Source organism: Haemaphysalis longicornis, unplaced genomic scaffold (genome assembly GCF_048455015.1).
Source record: "Haemaphysalis longicornis isolate Haplotype H1 unplaced genomic scaffold, Haemaphysalis longicornis Haplotype H1 scaffold_12, whole genome shotgun sequence".
In the NCBI taxonomy this organism is placed as follows: Eukaryota; Metazoa; Arthropoda; class Arachnida; order Ixodida; family Ixodidae; genus Haemaphysalis; species Haemaphysalis longicornis.
Window position 1 is genome coordinate 118745803 of NW_027526225.1, and position 21107 is coordinate 118766909.

Consider the following 21107-nt stretch of genomic DNA (forward strand, 5'->3'; position numbering starts at 1 on the left):
TGACAGGTCCATTATAATGACTCACCCAATCACAACTCGAGCTCACCCAGCCAAATTTTTTTCTGACATCGGAAATGTAAAATGGATCGTATTTCCTTCATATGTTAATGTAGGCTCACTGAGCAGTGAAATTGTTCAAATAGAAGAAGGGTTTCCAGAACTCCGGGACAACGCTGCCCTTAAAGAGCAATTTGGTGGCCAAAGTGTTGTTGCCTTCTGGATGGAGGCTGCTTCTTTATTCCCACACCAGCTTGATGAGGCAGTGCACATGCTCTTGCCATTTGCAACAACGTATGCTTGTGAGCAGGCATTCTCAACACTAGCGTATCTGAAAACCAGCAGCAGACTTGCGGCTGGCCTCGAGTGTGACTGACCCTTGAATCTATTTGTCCGTGGAAGGAAAGTGAGTTCAGTTGCATGTCAGTGAATATTTTTTATATACCCGTTTGAATTTATGGCACTTGAAATCCCAATGAAAAATGCTTGAATGGGGGGGAGGGGGGGGTTCCTTGGCACTTAATGGAGCATAGCAGGGTTCCCTGGAACCAACGTACTTGAGAACCCCTGCTCTAGATGATAGAATTCGTTGATGGCTACTCTTCGGACGGCACTTCAGATGGAGATGCGTGTAGCAAAAGCATAGAAAGAAACCATGCGCTACATACTGCATTTTTTTAACTACCTGCATCTAGCACTTTATAAAAGGAGTGCAACCCTACCCAGGGGACGTAATTTTGGCTGCATATCTCTTCTCTGTGTATTTTTACGATGTAAAAAATACAGATCAAACACAGTTTAAACTTAAGTTTGTATTTGTTTGGGTAGTTAGGTAGCAGGCACCAAACTAAGGTTGAATTCTTCCTAGTAGTTCGCGGACGGCAAAGGCACACCATAATTGGCTGGATTGGCAAATAAAATGAACAACAATGAATGGCCTAGCTGAGCAAAAAACAAACTTTTACACTGCAAGTGGTAGTCTTACACTGCATATACCAGTAGTCATTATATTGCATTCCAGCATAAGAAATAGGCCTAACACTTGGCCCATGGAGGTAGGTATATGTATAGATGCATCTCAACCAAGCTTGTGTCGCCACAGAAGGAAGTTGAGAGCTCACCTATCTGACAGCCAACGTTCCAGTACTTGACGGGGTCGTAGTTGCTCGAGTCCGTGCGGGTGCCCTTTGGGTAGATCCTCGACAGGTGCTTGCTGTTGTGCCGGATGAAGCTCCGGGCTCCCTCGGGAGTGGACGACAGCTTCGCAGCCTTCACCTCACTGAAGGAGGCCATTTCATTGAAGCGCCCTGCAGAGGCATCGTGGCATGTTAGAGCACAATATCTGCCCGTTTTGATGGCACTCGTAGCACGGGAACCCGGCAGGAAGCTAGGAGCAAGATCGGGCATATGTAAAACAGACTTGAAACGCAAATTATCAATGAAAGGAACACTAATACTGGTATTCCTTCCTTCACTCAAGCCTCCAGCAGAGGAGATCCTTGAAATCGATTTCCCCATGTGTAAGCATTGCGGAGCAAATGGAGTGGAGGAGGGGCTTGGAATACGGCCCTAAAGGTTGTTGCTGCTGTTCCCAAACAGGTGCTTTGCAGGCCGGGAACAACCTCAAGGATGGCACATTAAAAGATGTGCAGAGCAAGGACAATATGTAGCATTTCTTATAAATGAAATTATCCCCAAAAATAAATATTATGATTTAGGCTAAGGGTAAAAACACAACTTGGCCTGCATCAATAGATTAAAGTGCCAGGAATTCAAATTCCCCATTCTCATAAATCGCAGTTGTTTAATAAGGACGAAAATGCCAGAAACGTGAAAATGGGTGCCGACGCCCCACACGCTCATTGGAGAAGCATCTATCAATGTTTCCAAAGTGGTTGAGCACGTTAAATGTAAATCAACGCTTTCTGTGAGCTGACATAATTTAAAAAACACAGACAATAGATTTTATACACTCCAGGATAGGCTGCTTCCCTCACGCTCGTCAGCCATCATGCTTTCAGTTTCGTTTTAAAGGGACACTGAAGTGATTTGTAAACATTGCGGGATTACTAGGGCAAATTGTAGTTCGGAGTCCGTAGGCATTGTTTCGACCACTCTGGCCGCGTTTACGCGAATTTATTTAGTAGAAAAATCAATTCGAAAATGCTGTCCTCCTCTCTTTACGCTCGCCCATTTTCTGTGGCGTTTTCGTGTGACGTCAGCAGGAGATGACCTGGAAAATGGCTGCGCTACTGCACGGTTCGCCGACCAGCCGACCTACCGATCGAGTCAGTCGGCCCAGCGTTTCGTCCGCCGGCCGCCGACGGGTCGCCGCTATTCGCTCGCTCAATTGAAACTAAGCCACAACACCTTTGTGAATGAAAGAATGTGCCTTTCCTTACTTTGTTAGTTTGTACACTGTGTCGAACTCAGAGTCCGGGTCGCTCCACACAAGCGCTGCACAAGTGCACATGCGACGCTTCGCTGACTTTACGCTAGTAGGAAAATCTGAGGCCAATTGAAGGCGGGAGAAGAGTCAGCGAAGTCAATATAGGTACTAAGAAAATAAAATCAACTGAAACTTTTACCGCACAGCGCAAAACTAGGGAGCAGGAAGCACTTTTTGCGCTGGGTAAACAAGCACAGCGGTCAGCAGCACGACCGCACATCTGCGAACGCTTTTCCGTCAAAGAAATGCAATTGCTAGACGTGAGATATTGTGGAAGTTTGGGGGACACTTACTGCAAAAGTGATATACAACAAATAGTCACATAAAGTACTTAAAATGCTTAAAATAAATAAAAGTGTAAACTGGTCATACATTATAAACCTTATATATCCACACTAGCTAGCGCCGGCTCGTGGCCTAGTGGTTTGAGGCGCTGGAATTTGTTTCAAAAGTCGCAAGTTCAAATCCCCGGGGGTACATGTATTTTTTTTTTTTTTGTAAGTTGATTTTTTTCGTATGCGGCCGATGTTTTTTGAACTGAGTTCACCATTTTTGGGCCGTAACGTTCACTGCTCCACGAGCGAGATCGCAGAACGCGCGCATACTGACAATGACGCGCTAGCGAGTTCCCGTTGGCGTGCTGTTGCCACAAGCACCGACTGCTTGCGGGCAGTGGGCCCAGGCCTGAATCAGCACACCCTTGGCCTGGTGCGAACTAGCTTTTTACGAACAGACATGAGTGAGGCAAGCTCCGAATATGCGGGAAAAGCGCATGGCATTTGAGAGTCTGCGGTGACGCGGAGGGCGTTCATCCACTGCGTAGGCCTCGTCTAGTGATTTCTACGATTCCAAGCCGCCCTGGGAGGTTTATCTTAGACATTTCACAGCCGACAACATGGCAGAAGCGCGGTACGATGATTACTGAGTTATTGAGAATGCCCATCCAACAACGCCATCAGATGTCAAGCATGTTGTTTTACAGAAACGAAACCGAAACCGAAACTTTTGATTGCTAACCTTGGGCATCGTCCAATTACGGTACCCCCCCCTCCTGACGTCACAGCCTATAGTTGGTGCGGCCGCCGCAAACCGCGCATAGTAGTTTTTCTTCTTTCGCGCTCTGTAAAATAATTACCGATTTGTCAACCGGATAAACGATGAATAGTGTGTTAATTTGAGCCAGTCTACACAGTGCAAGCAAAAACGGGAGCTTGACAAATTCACTTCAGTGTCCCTTTAAAAAAGCATTGTTGCGTAGTTACCGCAGCCAATAACCTGCCACTGTGAACTCCCGAGCTTCTGCAAGCAATATCTGCGGCAGGAAGTTGCAAAGGGAGAAGACGCACAGCAGGTGCTTAAGCGACTAGACCCACCTGAGCTTCTAATTCGTTCTCCGTGCGCGGAAGTTGCTATCGGTAAGGCATGCCCGCGCTCTGTTCGAGCCTTATTGCTCGTGAAAGGTTAGGGTACTTATTGCAGGGGTTTATCCGACCAATGCAAACTTCTGCTCTTCGCTCGCTGCGAGCCGCCGTTGATAAATTATCCGTACATCTTGCGCGCATAACACCTTGTTATGTTTGGGCCAGGCAGAGCAACTCCGAAGTCGTTTGGCCACGAAGACAACTCGAGGCAGCTGCGGGAAGCAAGCGTGTATTTCACACTGGGTTGGAGCATAGCAAGAGAGAAGAGAATATGAGATGGACGTGATTGCCGGACAAGCTGAGATGAAGGCTGCCGCTTGAGCTACGCCTGGCCGGGCAGCCGCTCTTGTGCGATATTTGAAACGGCGCTTGTCTCTGCTTTGTTCGTGGCCAACGTGAAGTCTGGGTGTCCAGTGTAGGTAGGCACAACGGCTGTTGGAGCGGTGAAAAGCATTTTTCATTTGGTCGGTGACAAATAATAAAAGTGAAAGCCCGCCTCTTCGGTCAAAGAGACATTCTCGGTGGGTGGCCATGGCTTGGCGACGTGAAAGAGACTGTAGCCAGACCACACAGGTGCCTCTCTACTATTTTGTGACGCAATAACTACAGCACGAAAAAATGAAAGGGGAGTGGGAGGGAGAAATGCCAGCTTTCTTTCCGGATTTCTGAGGAAATAACGCATCGTTGCTCATAGAAAAAGATGAGAGTGCTACAAAACGCATAATCTTTCAGTTAAAACAACATTTCATTCAGCCTTTAGTGTCCCGTTAAGGAAGTTTCCGCGGATACGACGAAGTAAAAATATTCTTATTTAGGGGTTCATGTTTCAACAATAAACAGCCCCCAAAAGAACATCAGTGCAGCAGTGACCTAATGCACTTTTATAAGAAAATTGTCTGGGGTTAATACACCTAAACTACAAGTAGAAAGTATGAAGCAAGCTGCTTTACAGCTACACATTGGTTTAAACCCAGGCAAGCTTTTTTTTGCCTCCACTGAGGTTTTAATTACTACAATGTTTTCACACGAAGCCCACATCAACAATACAGTAACCAATGCAGCAAATCAAATTTGCAGTTCTAACAATGTAATTATAAAAGTGCCATCCTCACATGGCAGCGGTGGCTGCAGCCATTGTTTCACTTACGAGGTGCTGTTTTTTTTCCTGTAGAACAGCAGCTGATATTAAAGCTTAAGTTGACACTGAACGGGTTGTAAACATGTTCCAATCACTTCGTGGATGCCCAGCTAATATTTTAAATCAGTGGTTCCCAAATGGTGGTTCGAGGACCTGGAGAGGTCCGTGAGGTCACTCAAGGGGGTCTTCAAAACTCTCACTCCCTCTCTTTTCATTAATTTTGCCAAACCCGTGCCGGCAATACATCAAAGTGCATTTGCAGCATGGCACGTGCACTTGCTTGACTTGCCCGCATAGCTTGCACTTTAAGGTCGGCTTTGGGCACAACACTGAAGCTGTGAGAAGAAATCCGACACGGAAGGCGAGCTTTGAAAAGGTGGGAGGTCTACTTGAGCTGTAATCTGAAGTAGAATTACATTTAAACTGAACTCCTGCTTACAGTGAATATACAAACTACACCTCTAAAGTTCCATCAAGTAGTGAAATGAGTGATTACTTGGTCTGGATTACAAAATGAAGCCAAAAATTATAGCTCCACTGAGTCACTTTAGTGTCTCTATAAGAACAATTAGCCCGGCTTACATTTCTCAGCCTCTTCAAACGACTTGAAGTGAGTCGCTTTGCAGTAGTTCACGCAGTCTGACAGCTCCTTGGCCAAGAAGGTTTTCTGCGTGACCTACAAGTCAAAGCATCATTTCGAAAGAAAAATGGCAGGAAAAAATGAAAGTCGGTAAACTGAAGAAAAATATGCCAGCAAAGCAATAATTTGAGGTTATGGCAATTGCTGTACACGTAAAACAAACCAACTTGGTGACAATTCGCACCTGATGCAAGGCACACTGGATGTACGATCTGAATTATTTGAATATAACAGGCAGAGGTAACACGAAAGGACGAGGACAAGCAGGCTTATTACAAGAGGAGAACTGAGCAAGTGGAGTGCGTTAAATGAGGCACCCATATGTTGGACACAAAAGACCGACAGCAGCCAAAGCAGTACAAATCCTTACAAACATTGTCACAGCGGGATTTATCATTCTTAAGTCGATTAAAACAGAACCAATCGGAGGTCAGTCACAACACTACCGTTAGGTGCCTGTGGTCAAACAGAAACTAGCTTAATCTAGAGGTACAAATCATTGAAACCTTACACTGAATAGTTCAGCGAGGCTTGTAGCTTGATGGAGTCAAACACAAAGCTGAAATGCATTACTACTACCTAACACAAAATCAGGGCATTCCTGGTTGATTAAAGATGTTCTTATGCTGTTAACCATCATTCAAGCCATCCATTTCTCACCTCTCATCTTAAACCGTTTTATGTATGAGCCGCCAACTTTACTACAGTTCGAAGCATTCAGTGAAACAAATTCTTAAAATCTTCTGTCCAAAATTAAGCAAAAGCACATTTTTAGAGGTTCAGTGAAAGTTTATAGCTTTTTTTTTCATACAAAGCCCCATAGGAAGTCTTTGATTTTACACCATTGACTGTTTATAGCTCACTCATTGGGGAAAGTAGATAGAAAGGTACCTACATCTGGTCCAATTTTCCCGCCAGCGTATTACCAATGCTACATCACGTGCCCTAGAGCCAAATGTCTGAGAACATGCTTCAGCCGGTGTTCCTGTGTTGCAGCTTTGCCGCTTTGACCGAAGAGCTCGCTAATTGAACGCGGCGCGAGGGTTGCACCGAGCGTGAGCGCACCTTATTGTCCTTGGCAGTGCTGCCTTCATCCTCGCTATCCTCATCCTGATCCAAAGAAAGGTCTTTGTTTAGCTTCTTGCCCTGGAAGCAAAAAGGCACCATTCATGACACGTGAACCACATGGGACAAACCGTAATGATCGACAAACAGCACGGAACAAGACAAATACGCACCAACTGCCCATTGTTGGTTTCACAAGAACCAAGACAGCGATTCAACAAGACATATTAAACCACAACCACGTACTATTCATCGACCAATCAGGACTAAGCGAGGCCCCATTAAAAGCCACACCGATTGTTCCGAGACGACCATAGGGCTTTTTCGAGCACAGTGTTTGCATAGCCTGAACGAGGACAGCATTTGGGCACTATAAAGCTAATGTTGAGGAGTGCATTCCAAACGCAGGGCACTACATTGCAAGTAATGCTGATTTATGCACAAAGACATGACATTCAAGAGTTCCCGGTGAATGCAACACGACATAGTTGTGGCTACGAACAATTATTTTGTAAAAATGTCACTAAACACCAGACCATTTATTTTGACAGAGCTTATGAAGTATCATGAATTCCACATGGGCAAAAACGGCAGCAGGATGCATTTCGTATCAAAGACAGGGAAACTGTTGTGATAGCCTCACCTTGATCAGAACTTTGTTTTTCAGAGCCGAGGGCGGTGGCATGGCAGTTTCTGTGTCCTCAATCGGCTTCCTGTACAATAAGGCTGCAGCAGGACAGAGGGTAACGTGTGTAAACCCGCTTTTCTGATGGAGGCAAAAAGATTTCGGCGCACGTTAAAGATCTCCAGGTGGTCAAAGTTATTCCAGACCCCTCCACTACGGCGCGCCTCATCGCCTGCGTTGCGTCGGCGTGTTAAACCTTACAATCAATCAATCAGATGTGTGTAAACACCATTGATGCCATAACTCAGTATACCCGGGGTGTTTATTTAACAGCATGAATGTTTATGCTTTGCAACCCAACATGTGCAAAGAGTTATAGGAAGTTTTGTTACAGAAAGAATATTGCACAGTTCAGAGCCTCAGACTCATAATGGTGATGAGTGGTACATAATACATTTTCTATTGCCTTATTCAACATGGCAAATGAAACAAGGAATCAACACTTCGGATTTTGTTTCTCTCAGCAAAAACATTTTTGTAGGCTTTTTTTATAAGCTGTTTGGTTAAGTTGTAGGTGTTCTGAAGTTCTTCGGCTTCAAATTTTTAATTCCTTAGAAGAGGGGGGGGGGGGGGGGGGGGTTTGAACGACGAAGCTATACTTGGGTTATGAAGCCCACTATAGTAGAGGGCCCTGCACTAATTTTGACCCCCTGGGGATCTGGAATGTGTGCTTTCTTCAACTTGATAGTGCTTGCATTCACATTAAGCTTCCTGCCTCTAGCCGATGTCGAGCCAGAATTAAGAGATGACCTAGGAAGGACACAGCCTAGTATGGAGCATTCCCAAGCAAAAGTTAGTTTTTCTTTCCTGCAACCCGGAGCAGCGCAAGCACATGCAATACATTTCAATGTAAACATCAGGTAAGCTGCCATGCCTTTTAGAAGACCGCGCACCACAGAAACAACTTACGCCCCAGTATTTCGACCAGGTTCTGGCCCATGACTTTCTGCTGCTCCAGAGAGCAGTGGTTCTCGAGGGACAGGATTACGGGGTACCTGCGAAAACATGGATGCCAATTCGCATCCACTTTCAAAGATTTCTTCACGCAGACCACACAAATGAGAAGGGGATGTGTGAACTCACTCGGAGTCTTCGAAGGCATACAGCTTTACAGACTCCAGGACATCCCGAAAGAGGATTCTGGTTGTCAGGGTGTAACCGTGGTAGACGATTGGTTCGTCATCTGGCCCATCCCAAACATCGACTAGAAAAAAAAAAGATTGAACACTGAATATTTTTGGAATGAATGGAGCTATGTTAGGTTATCAGAAGCTGAAGTTCCATTACTGTTGATGAGCTGGCTGTCCTCACATGCAACGGTAGACTAATAAGAGCTGAACCGGTAAAGTATTAGTGCCATTCTACGGCCGCTGACAGTACACGAAGACATACTCACGTTCCAAGCAGCGACAGCCCTTTTTTAGGGCCCGGATGTAACCTTCAACGCTGCTACTGCCGACTAGCTGCCCCTGCACCAGATACCTGCGGACGAGGTATCAGCAACTTTAGAAAGATGTACCTGCCTTCTAGGAAGAACTTAACATCAATCCAAGTTTTATAGGTAGCAACGCGAGAATATTTAAAATTTAAAGTACGTTTAATAGTACATTGAAGCGAACAACAACATTTTTTTACAATAAAATTAAATAGCACTAGTACTTAGAAACTGAATTTTTTCAAAGTATTTCGAATTTTTAATTTTTTTGTGAGGTATCCTCTTGTTAAGACCAACTCGGTTATTACAAATTTCCAGGTTAAGACAAAGAACTCTTCTGCTTTCTTGTGACATGCACAATGCAAAACAACGTCTGCTTAAGATGAATTTTTGACATTACGACCAAATTTTTAGTCTCTTTGAGCTCTTCTCAGTGGGAGTACTGTATTTTCACGCGTATAACCCACCCCAAAAACAATGAAAATTTTAGGGGTGAAGTAGAGGTGCGGAATATATGCAAGGTATTTCCTTTGGTGCAGCTTCACCGCAATTCGCGTTGGTCCGTGGTGCCCCTACAGCAGTAATAGCGACTAAGCCACTGTTATTCCATTGGCAGTGCTTATTTTGCACACACAGCTTAACAATATACCAACCTGAAAAAATGTATGCACGAAGTCATCTAGTTACGTAGTCAGCTAGGTAAGTTCTTTTGCATAAACAAATGTGTAATGTTGCTTGAGTAGTAGTTCGTTCCATCCTCCTATGCATGTAATATGCAGGCAATACGTGGGCATATACTCTCTTAATTCGTTGACGGAAAGTGGGAGTGTGGATTATATGCAGAGGCGGGTTATAAACGTGAAAATATGGTATGCTGTATTTCAAAGGTCTAAAATGTAAGGCCGACAGTATTGACTTACGTGTTGTGAGAGGACGCAATGTAGTAGTGGTTGAGAGGTTGGTTCATGTCCTGGCAGACATTCTGGTGTTTAGAGTCAAAGATGTCGTGGTCATCGGACAGAATCATCTCGCGGAAGCCTGCGCAAGAGTTCAAATAATTGGCGGCTCACAGAATACTTTGAAACTGATGAAGTCAAAATTTGTTATGTAGAAATTTAACGGCACGTCTTAGCCACGTCACCAATGTTGAAAGCTGTGACTGAAAACATTTCCGCTTTTCATAATTTGCATATCATTACTGAAGAAGTGAAAGACGAATTTCTGTTTGCACTAAGGTTTGAACAAACTCACAATTAGACAAAATAAAAACTCACCTGCAATTCCCAGATAGCCTGCAGGATGTTCTTTGTTTGTCTCATACTTCTCGATTAGTTTCTTGCAGTCCGCGAAAGACACATCCATCTGCAAGAAGAAAACATACAAAGGTCCTTCACCCCCATCCTGTGCACATACATTCCGAGAGATCACCATGATCAGACAGCCGCTTTACCTTCTGTTCATGAGTCAGAAATCTGTGCAGTTGCTCTGGACCCATGACGTTCATCGTATGGCCAGCATATCTAGATGACAACAAAATCCAAAATTTGTGTTTTAATATAATTACTGTGTGAAAGAGGGGGAAAACGGGCTCTTACGTCTTAAATATGGCATCGAGATCTGGCCGTGACAGAAGGCTGTGGTAGAAAGTGACAAATTCTTCTCTGTCCAGCACGTCTTCTCCGTCCACTTTATGCTGCTTGTAGTTGGCGGCCTAAAGCGTAAAAAAACGGGTCTTTTATGCAGTTTCTCGAATGAAAACTTGATTTTGAGCAAAGCTCCTGCGTATTTCTAACTATAAAATCATCCCATTGGCATTTTTATACAGCCAGTTCTGCAGTGTGAAACAATGATGAATTCTCTAGGCCTGGCCCTGTCCTCTCACGTCTCTTTGTGCAAACTTCTTTGGCCTGCCAGCATCTAAGGGTATGTCGTGGCATACAACATGGCGCATCCCAAAAATTTAAGCCGTTCCACTCAATGTGAAAGCTCTTGGAAGTGCAGAATAGTGATTCGCATAATGGGCTCTACCGCTGTTATCCGCTCACTGCTACCACCCCATGCAATTCAAATTTCCCTCCTTCGCAGTGCTCATGCGCCCCCTGCCTGAAAATGCGCCAGGGAAAGTTCTGTTCTTTTTGTGCTTGCTTTAATTTCGTATGCTGGAGCCTTTCCGCGTCCTTCCGAACGCGCCATTTTTTTCTTGCGCGGCTGGAGCCTTTCTGCGGCATTTCGAACACGCCATTTTCTTATTGCGCGTGGAGCCTTTCTCCGTCATTTCGAACGCGCCATTTTTTCTTGCGCGGCCGCTTTTTTCGCTTACTATCGCAAAAACCAACCCAAATAGCGTTCCTAACTAAATGAATGTGGGCAGCACTGCTTGTTAATTACGCATATTTTGCCTCAAACGTACCCATAGTTTCCTTTGCGTTGAACAACGAACGCTTATGACTATATAAACCGCTTGGCTTTCGAAGACTCTGGGGTATGCCGCGATGACAGCGCTACAACAGAACTAGTTGTTGCTCTACTTGGGGCCAGAGATCGAGCTAAGAGGACAAGGCGAGCGCCTCAAGTGCTCTGCACCTTAAAAGAATTTTCGCCGCTGATGACGCATCACCCTGTGGACAAACATGGGATCAGCCAGGCACAAGCATGGCGTATTCCAACCAGCTATAGATGCAACATTCATTCCTAAAGGTCTAACATGCATTCCTAAGAAATCATCACTCCTCGTCCTTTGTGCTCGCACTTGAAGTTGCCCATTGGCCCCAAAACTCATTTTACATCTTGAAAACAAACAATCTGGATAAGTCCATCGTTTCTAACATCAACGGTTCATCGAAGCTTCCTCCCTCCCAGTTAAACAGTTGGACAGCAGCACTTACGTTGAACAGCGTCCTGCAGTGGCGCTTGTCCATGGTGATGTTGAGCTGCTTGAGGAGGCCCTGGCATTCCTGGAAGTTTAGCGAACCACTCTTGTTCACGTCGGCCTTCTGGAACTGGTCTCGTAGCCACCTGGACATGTACACAGACATCCATCAAATGCTTGTCCAGAAAATTCGCGACAGTGAAGTTTTCAAAACACGTAAGCCGGAGGTGTACACATATCAAGTTTAGCACTGAGAGTGAAATCAACATTTTCTAATCAAATATGTTTCTGAATATTAAAATATTTGCTTCAGTGTCTGCTTGTAGACCTTTTCAAAGATAGCAACAAATAAAGTTAGCTAAGACTTAGCCCATCTGAGTGTTGCTGTACTACAACATACTTGACAAAAAAAATGGCATGGAAATAAAAATAAAATATCAATAATAAAGGAGAAAAACAGAAAATTGGCACACATTCCCATGAAAAACACATGTTCGGCCACACACTAGGGATAAAGGAAGTATACTTGGCTGGGTGCGGTCCCTCCAGTCATTGGAAAAAGGCTAGGTGTGCAAAAAAGCCTACACTGGCACGACATTACTGGAAGCCGACAAGTAATAACTGCTGATTCCTCGTGTATACCACTATAATGACAGGAAACATTGGTTTATACATTTTATTCAAGTAGCGTTCCATTTCAGCAAATAGACACCTATATTCACCTCGTTTCGTGACGGAAGGCTCACGCACGTTAGGCTTTTTTGCACAGCTTCGGCTTTGCGCAAAAAAGCGAACCCACAAAAAAGGTGTGCCATGCTGTGAAGCGTGACAGTGTTTTTAAGTCGTGTAGCAAAGCCAACTTTTATTGCTTGTTATTGGCAAATTTTGAACTCCCGAAGATTTTGCATACAACGCACGGTGGAACTGCACTGCGAATAGAATCGAATAACAAACACTATTCGCTAAGTATTCGAGGTTTCAAATACTTGTATGCTTCTAACGTAACCGGATAATATCTTAAGGAACAGCCAACAGATTTTTGGGGAGCGCGTGCCCTCTAGCTAATATGAAAGCCGGCGTTTTGTATAGTGTGGTGACCACAAAAAAATTCTGAATGATCTAGTGCAAATAATTTTATTTTGTCACTAAACTTTCAGAAATATGAAAGGTGGCCCCATGTAGTCTCCAAACGTGACACTACTGTACGTACACCGGTTTCAATGCGTGCTCTAAAAAATGCGTAAAAGAAAAGGAGGGTTGCATTTTATTTTTGCGGTGTCTAGAGTTACGTCCGACGTAACCCAAAATCTAAAACTAAAGTTACGTTTGACGGAACTTTAAGCCAGTTGCGTCCGACGTAACCCCAAGTTGAAAACTAAAGTTACGTCCGAGGGAATAAGCCAGTTACGTCCACGTAACCCAAAGTTGAAAACTAAAGTTATGACCGACAGAACTTTAAACCAGCCCCCAGAGTTACGTCCGACGGAACCCAGAATTGAAAGCTAAAGTTACATACGGTGGAACTTTAAGCCAGTGTCTTGAGTTACGCTCAGCTTAACCTGTAAATGAGAGAAGTTACATCTGACGTAAGGGAAAATTAAAGAAAGGTACGTCGGACGTTCGCCGACCTCGAAAATCTTACGGTACGTCGGAATAAAGTCCCTTATCCGATTAAAGGACTTTACGTCAGACGTACCCGATGCTTAGAGCCTAAAGAAATAAAGAAAGGCGAGGCGGACTTAGCGGGTGGATGACTGCACAGGCCCGTCGGATGTGCCCGCAGGTGTCTCCTGAGGTGCTATGTGGTTCCCTCTGGAAATGCAAATCCGGTACCACGGAGGAAGAGGCTCCCGTGTGATCTCATGCGATTTACATCAGACGAGGTTACCACTGGGATATTGGTCGCTCAAGTATTCGTCTTGTTAAGCCTCTGACACGTGCGTGTTGTGTGACAATGCTAGGGCCTTGACCGCCCACTTGAGGTGGGACTGTGAAGTGCGACCTAACGAGGCGGCAAGCAGGACAGACCTACCGCTGTGCACACAAGAAGCAGGGCGCAGTTATGACAAGGACACCCATCTATCAGCCGTCCAGCAGGTCCTGACGGCCCTCGAAAAGCAGCACCGGAGTGAAAGCTGCGCGGCGACACCCCCTCCTTATGGGGCATCTGCGTCCAACCCTGTAGCGAGTAGCCAAGGGGTGGTCCGAGTAGGAGTGACGTCGGGATCGACGAGTGCCTACGTCCGGGCGCAGTGTACACACTGTGTCTGTTGCAGGCATTCAACAGTCTTACTTCCTTCCTTCCTGTTCAAGATGCGGTCCAGTCTGGCTTCGTGGCGACAAGGTACCGCCTCGCGCTCGTGGTCAAACGTCTTAGGTTCGAATCCCCCCGATCCAGAACTTTTTTTCCTTCCTTTTTTGAGACAATGACCATTGCTATACATTTCTGCATCATGTTTAGAAGATGGACGACAGTGGTACGTATTGCGCTGCTTTCATTACACGAAGCACTGCAACGATCACTCGATTTTTGGAAGCTGACGTGGAGCGGTACCATTTAGCTTACGGTCCACCCAGCGTAAAAAAAACACGGTTTAAATTTCAGGAACTTATGACAGGCTCACCATAAACTCGTTACGAGAGAGGAACGAAAGTCAAATTTGTTACAGTGCACACAGAGTGAACCTTTCACAGTTGTGGGTTAGCGATGAAACAGTGTTTCGGCTGGTCAAGGAAGGACAGACTTGATTAAAGCAACATAGACATAGATGACAAGTTACAGATGGGTCCTCTTTTTTTCGCGCCGAGTGGGGGGAGGGGGGCAACTTACGTGTGGCGGCTGGCATCTAGGAAGGCTGGCATCTAGGATGGTCATTACATGTCTCAAAAAAAAGGAAAGGAAACCAGCACCCACAGATGTCCAACAAGACGAACAATCAAGCGACCAAGGCAACCACATAGCACAACCTCAGGATACACCTGCGGGTGTGTCGGACGGGCCGGCACTGTCAGTCCGCCGCACCTTTCTTTAGCCTCTGGGCATCGAGTATGTCCGACGTAAAGTCCCTTCAATGGAGGAGGGACTTCGTATTGGCGTACCGTAAGCTTTTCGGGGTCGGAGTACGTCCGACGTATCTTTAATCACTGGGGTCGAGATACGTCTGGCGTACCATTAATTTCCGTCGGACGTAACGTCGATATTATTTACAGGTTAAGCCGGACGTAACTCCAGACAGTGGCTTAAAGTTCCATCGGACGTACCGTGTTTACCTGATTCTAACGCGCACTTTTTTTCAGAAAAAATAGGCCGAAAAATCGCATGCGCGTTAGAATCGGATACAAAACCGAAACCGCCGAAACAACGGAAATTTCGTCCCACCCATCGCCATCTCAAGATGGCGCCAAAGCTTTTAGCAACGATTTTTCGGATGCAGCAAGCCTAGGCGCCTAGGCTTTGCTATCGGAGTTCACACAAATAGTCAAATCGTTTCACTTGCGCGCTTGATAACAGCAATGGCAGCAGCGGCTCCCACGCCGCGTTCAAAACGAGCGGTCGGCTGAAGCGTGCACCTCTGGAGAAGCTCTCGGGATGGGCGTGCGAGGCGTGGGCCACGATCCCATAGACCATGGTTGAACGTTCGTTCAGAAGTGTGGCATCGCGAACGCGCTTGAAGGCACCGAGGCCGAGATGTTGTGGTCAGCGGAGAGCGACGAGTAGTGAGATGAGTGAGATTACTTCGGGAAATAAATCGCCCATTTCTCTCGCATTCGTTTGTCTGGGTCACAAAGTCCCGTGCGCGTTACAATCGGAGGTGCAAGTTTTTTCGGTGTTTTGCCAGGAAAATCGGGTGCGCGTTGGAATCGGGGGCGCGTTAGAATCGGGTAAATACGGTAATTGCAGTTTTCAATTCTAGGTTCCGTCGGACGTAACTCTAGACACTGGGCTTTATTTTTGTTTTAGCTGGGAAGAAATGTTTAGATACCTCTTTTCGTCTCACGTACAGCTGAAAGCACGTTGCCGCGTGGCTATAGCGTGGCTCACTGCCATAGTTACCGGCATTCGTTTTGGCAGCATAAGTAAGGCTGGTAGATCTAAAAAGTCCGGTCCCAAAGGTCCTACGGCCTAACCACTAAAACCGCTTCTGTTCAAGGGGTTTTAAGTGACGCCCTTCCATTTGGGATTGGTTGGCTGTCGCTTTCAAGGTGCGCGCACCTCTCGTGCTCCTGGTCCCTGCGCGTGTTCTTGCAGTTGGCGACCAGGTGGCTGAGGCCCCTGACCCAGAGGTCGCAGTCGTTGGGGTTTCGCGCCACCAGGTCCAGCGTCTCGTGCTTGGGCGACAGGATGAGTGAGAAGCAGCGGTCCTCCGTCATGTCGGCGCCGCCGAAGAACAGGTAGTGCTTGCGGCCGCGCCGGAACTTGCGCTCCACGCCGTTGAACACGTCCGTCTTCCACCCCTTCCGCACCTCCTCCACCTCGAAGATGTCCACTGCGAGGGGCGATTGTGCGCAGGGCCACGGAGCGTCATTTACGAGCCAATGAAAATGCCCCTAACGACGTAGTCTGCTTCTTTTAGAAATGTTTCACTTCTTTACCGACATAAAAAAACGCATTTTGATTTATCCAGTTTTCAACAGATGGCGCCAGTTGTCTAGAAAGCAATTGAAGTGACTTGTCTTTAAAATAAGCAAACTGAGCCGTTGTGAATATTGGTCTGTATCTGTAAAGGTTTTCGTACTGGTGCATGATGGGTTTTAACCCCACGGATCACGAAGTAGCAAGTCCCATAGGATTGTTAACAGGTGAGACCCCCTTAACCATAGTAGAAAGTTGTCCTAGGGTTGGGAACAAAGCCGAAACAAATTTGGAAAGCCAGTTGAGGCAGAGTGTGCGTTTGGGACAGCCTTGTGAAGTGATACACTACAGCTATTAAGATTTTTACACAAAAAATACAATTCAGTATGAATTAGTCCCGCTCATTGGTTCACCTATGTGAACATTACCACACACCATCAGGCGAAATAATGACGCACCCGGCAATAATCAACGCAAGAAAGGCTACGGGTCCCGCATCTATGACATCCGTTAACAGAAACTCTTGCATGCAAAACACTAATAACGGCCGCTGCTAGGGTAGTCACGAAGGGCTATCATACAAAATAAAATCTTGTCCACCCCCTCACTCCTCCTCCCACTGTTTCGCCAATATTTTTTTTCTGAGCACATTCCAAGACTGGCTGACCCTATACCTCCCACAATTAATCCCAGTCAACTAATTCGAGGCTCCTGACACACGCCAACGCGATGGGCGAAGGGTTACTTCCCCTGAGCCTTTTCTCTAAACCCCTCAAGAGCTCAAATCAGATTTATGCGCCTAAAAATAATGTTTCGAACGTAGCTGTGCATCGTCTATTTTTTGTCGAATGTGAAGGTTGTGTGTCACTCCAAACAAAAACATTGGGGCTGAAACTCCCTAATAAGCGATTGTTACTAGCAAAAGGAGGCTACGCATTAAAAAAATCCCGGGCCATCTCCACTAACCTGAAACCTAGCTGGGGAGGCGCGAAGCACGCAGTGTGCGCCGGTGTTTCCCGCAGCGAAATCACTGCTAATGGGCCGTGAGGGACAGAAGGCGATTTTGTTTCAACTATATACATATTTTCATAGATTATATATAACCAGCAATCGCGTAGCTAATACTAGACAACATGCACAATGTATTTCTTGGTTTCTCCTTCCTCGTCGTAATGCTCGTGCTGTTGATGAGGTTCATGCGCTTCCAAATCGTAGATCGTGCCGAGTTCAGGTAGAGGCATACAGCTTTGAGGTAATTCTCGTGTCGTTGCAGCACCCGTGACGCCGACAGCCCCAGCCCCTAAGGCGCTTCACCCCTAAAATGCGCCTCACAAGCCAGCCCTTGAAAGGCGGCTTTCCGCAGAACACTGCACCTTGGTACTCTTTCTGCCAAATGGGTTTGGCAGAAAGTACCAAGAGTACTCTTTCTGCTTGGGGTTTCTCTATAAGCTACAGCGCATTATGGAAAGTTTCCCCACGTGGTCGCTGGGCCACGAGGGGAAGCCAACGCTGCGCTTGTAGGGGCAGGGCTGGTCTGGACGCGTTCGCTTAGGGTTCTCCTCGCCGCAGGGGCATTGGGGTAGGTGGGAGAAAAAAATTCACGCATCTCCACGAAGTGAATCATGACGAGTGGGCAAGGCACTGGGGATCGTTAAAACGATTTCCAATCCAATCCAATTGAATGCAATCTAATCCAATCCATTTCAATCCAAACCAAGTCAATCCAATCCAATGCTCCTCGCGCATGCGCAGCACGGCTCTTCAGGAGTTCTCTCCCCCTCTCTATCACGCTAACCATTCGTGAACCTTTTATTTTGTTCTCGTTAACCTTCTGTGAAACTTTTGTTCGCAGATGTTTCGATTTACACGGTGCTGTGCCGTGAGCACGGACGCCGGACAAGCCTCGGCCTTAAAGGAGCCATGAAGACAAAATACAAGTTGGGTTTCTTAGAAAGACTGCTTAGTCCCGAGACCAACGACACCAATATCATCACAATCTTCGAACAAATATAGGAGATATGAAAGAAAACGTGTGAAGCAGTCGCGACCCCCTAGCCAATTTCCCGCAACTTTTCTATGACGTCACGGAACCTTGTTTGTGCGATTGGCGGCCGCCTAACTGACCTGTAGCGACGACACATGACTGGACGTCTGCGATGGGGCCTCAAGTTCCATTTGACCGCATCACTTGAATACTAACGTGCAATTAACACACTGAAAATTACGTTTTATTGTTGGCCCGTATGACGTCATTCTTGCTCATAACACGTCACTGTGGCGCAAAATTTGAAAGTTTTTAAATAGTTCTTGCTTTTTTTTCGTTAAAAACATCTCTTGTGGCTGTAATGGGGCTGAGCGAGATACTGAATCCTAGTTCTTTCAAATTAAACGAAGTTGTATTTTCTCTTCATGGCTCCTTTAAGGTGCTTCGGCCCTAATAGGCATAGTCCAGCGTGAAAGAAGGCGAATAGCAGGGCGTCAAAGTTTCAGGCGAGTAACGAATAAACATATGCATTTGCGTAAGTAAGTAAACAAACACGAACTCCCGGGACACTTATGCACTTCTCACGAGTAGGAATGCGAAAGCAGTGGTGTCCAGTTGAACGCCGCAGGCTCCTTGGATCTCTGGTGAATGCTGCACCTCTAGGCGGGGGAATCAAAAGCGCCGGAGTGCGAAGCTATAGGTGGGACACGCGGTAGGCTCCTTTTCTTTATTTTCTTCTGATACACACGCTATTTAACGCGTGGCAACCAATGGGCCCGCGCTACCTTCGTTTTTTTGTTTAAGCACATGCTGGAACTCACCTCTACCAATATGGCTGCATTTATTCGATGTAGTCTTTTTTTTTTTTTTTTTGATGAGCCACTGAAAGGGACTCTGCAACACTTGAGACAAACGCGTTAAAGCTTTCCTTCGTGCCTGAAAGCACGCGAAAGCTGCTGTTATCACCAGCACGGAGCGGGACTGCGGGATTTGCCAGTCGCAGAAGATCCCGTAACTGAAAAACAGTCGGCAAGCCGCTGCTCCGCTATAGTGATGTCATTCGAGCGCTGGAAGAGCGCAAAGACCGGGAAAGAGAGAGAAATGTTTTGAGCAAGTTTGTAAGTTGTCTGAAGGGTGTGGAGCAGTAATTTTGGGCTGAAGTATTTTGTGACCCCCAATTCTAAGTACCGGATGAGTTTGTTGACTACTTTCTGAAAGCATGTAAGATTTAGAAAGAGGTTGAAAAAGGTGTTTCAGGGTCCCTTTAATGTATCAATAAGAAGTAAGGCACCACGTGTTTCAAGCATCCATGCGCCGCTCTTTCCCGCCGCTACATCGCCGAGAAGTTTTACATTCAACCGTCATTCCAAGTACAGAGCGGACCGCAGTAGAGGCAAAAGGTCGAATTCCCAGCCCTGTTCTCGCGCTGCTGCTAATGTGCTCACCGAAGGGCTTCTGTGCGCAGAAGAAGGGCTTCCTCGAGTTCCGGTACACGAGGTGCAGGTTGTCCAGGTTCAGCTGGTAGCGGCGCCGGTACGACTTGCTGACCGAGCGCACCTTGTGCAGCCGCATGCCCCGAGACAGGTGCTGAAGCACATCCTCGATGGCCGCGGACTCTGCAAGGGAAACGGGTGCACTGAGATAAAAGATATCGAGCCCAGACTGCAGATCCAACTGCGCGCACCGCGTGTTCAACTCGAGTATGTGGAATGTATTTGCACGTATAAGTAAACGCTAGCGACCAGGAATGCTACGCGAGGAAGGCCTTTTCCAGCGCAAGTGATAGAAATATTTTTTACAGAACTGTGAGCACCTAAATCCTAATTAGCTGTGAAGGAAAATAAGCAGGGCACATGCGCACTGTAGGAAGCATTTCCGAGAACTATACTTTTTGAACAGTTCGTCGACGTTGCAGACAGATGTTATGGCACCGTGTTCGCCCAAGCGTTTTGCAACATGCCCGCCTTACTTACCCATGAATCGGGAACAGAGTAGCTGCCTATCACAAACAGCCTACTTAAAAAATGTTGCACCTGGCAACATTAATGTCCTTTTAGCGCAGTATTTTAACACGAAACTGTTTTATTTCCGGATACACGAAGACTTCGCTGACGTCATATGCGTCACGGAAGTGACGCCTGTACAACGAAGCAAGCGCCCTGTAAAGGATGCACCCCTGCACACAGGGCCTTCTTGCGGGGAAGCCACCTTCAGTACCAGAGAGTACGTTTTACGTACGGTTGTTCATTTTCGGGTTTTACATTTTAACACAAAAGCGCTTCATGCCGCGATACCCCAAGATTTCACTGACGTCATATCCGTCACGGAAATGACGCCAGTACACCTTTACCGAAGCGCCCCCCAGCACGACGTCGCTCGCCAAGCACACCCACAAGACAGCCGCCGACCCGCAAATCATGCTCAGCTGCAGATTTCACTGCACATTTCATTTTCGTGTTTTACCGATTACTATGGCAGAGGAATCAACCACAGTTTTTTTGTCGTTGGCCTTAGGACACAGGCACAAGTAGCTATCAAGGTCACCATGCAAAGATCAGAGTGCCTTGGTATAGCACAGAAGGATACCTTCTCTTGAAAGCATACATAAAGGCCGAGGTTAAAGGTTGAGCTGTGATCTCTAGAACTGCACCCTTCACCAACGGGCCCATCATTCCACTTCACCGCATCAAGGCCCGACTAGTTTAAAGGCCGACTCCTTCATACATAACATTTCATGTACTACAGGAATATAATTGGCAGCCAGCGAGGCAGCGCTATCTCTCTCTCTCCTCCTACCTTTTATCACTCATCTGTCTCTTACTCTCTGCTTCCCTCTGCTTACCTCACTCCT

The 21107-nt window shown here is 46.3% G+C and overlaps 1 protein-coding gene across 5 annotated transcripts in view; it reads right to left on the reverse strand.

The window, feature by feature from the left end:
- Positions 1-21107, reverse strand: part of LOC144163394 (1-phosphatidylinositol 4,5-bisphosphate phosphodiesterase delta-1-like) — an 85937-nt gene that overhangs the window by 11693 nt on the left and 53137 nt on the right. For all 5 annotated transcript variants that reach the window (XM_077694368.1, XM_077694370.1, XM_077694369.1 and 2 more), the window contains exons 2-15: positions 19702-19872; positions 15913-16186; positions 11716-11845; positions 10426-10541; positions 10281-10350; positions 10105-10192; positions 9751-9868; positions 8792-8877; positions 8479-8599; positions 8305-8390; positions 7354-7436; positions 6711-6791; positions 5588-5681; positions 1119-1304 (exon numbers count right to left, since the gene is read on the reverse strand). In XM_077694368.1, coding sequence (XP_077550494.1) covers positions 1119-1304; positions 5588-5681; positions 6711-6791; positions 7354-7436; positions 8305-8390; positions 8479-8599; positions 8792-8877; positions 9751-9868; positions 10105-10192; positions 10281-10350; positions 10426-10541; positions 11716-11845; positions 15913-16186; positions 19702-19872 — 1704 coding nt within the window. The remainder of the gene's footprint in view (positions 1-1118; positions 1305-5587; positions 5682-6710; positions 6792-7353; positions 7437-8304; positions 8391-8478; positions 8600-8791; positions 8878-9750; positions 9869-10104; positions 10193-10280; positions 10351-10425; positions 10542-11715; positions 11846-15912; positions 16187-19701; positions 19873-21107) is intronic.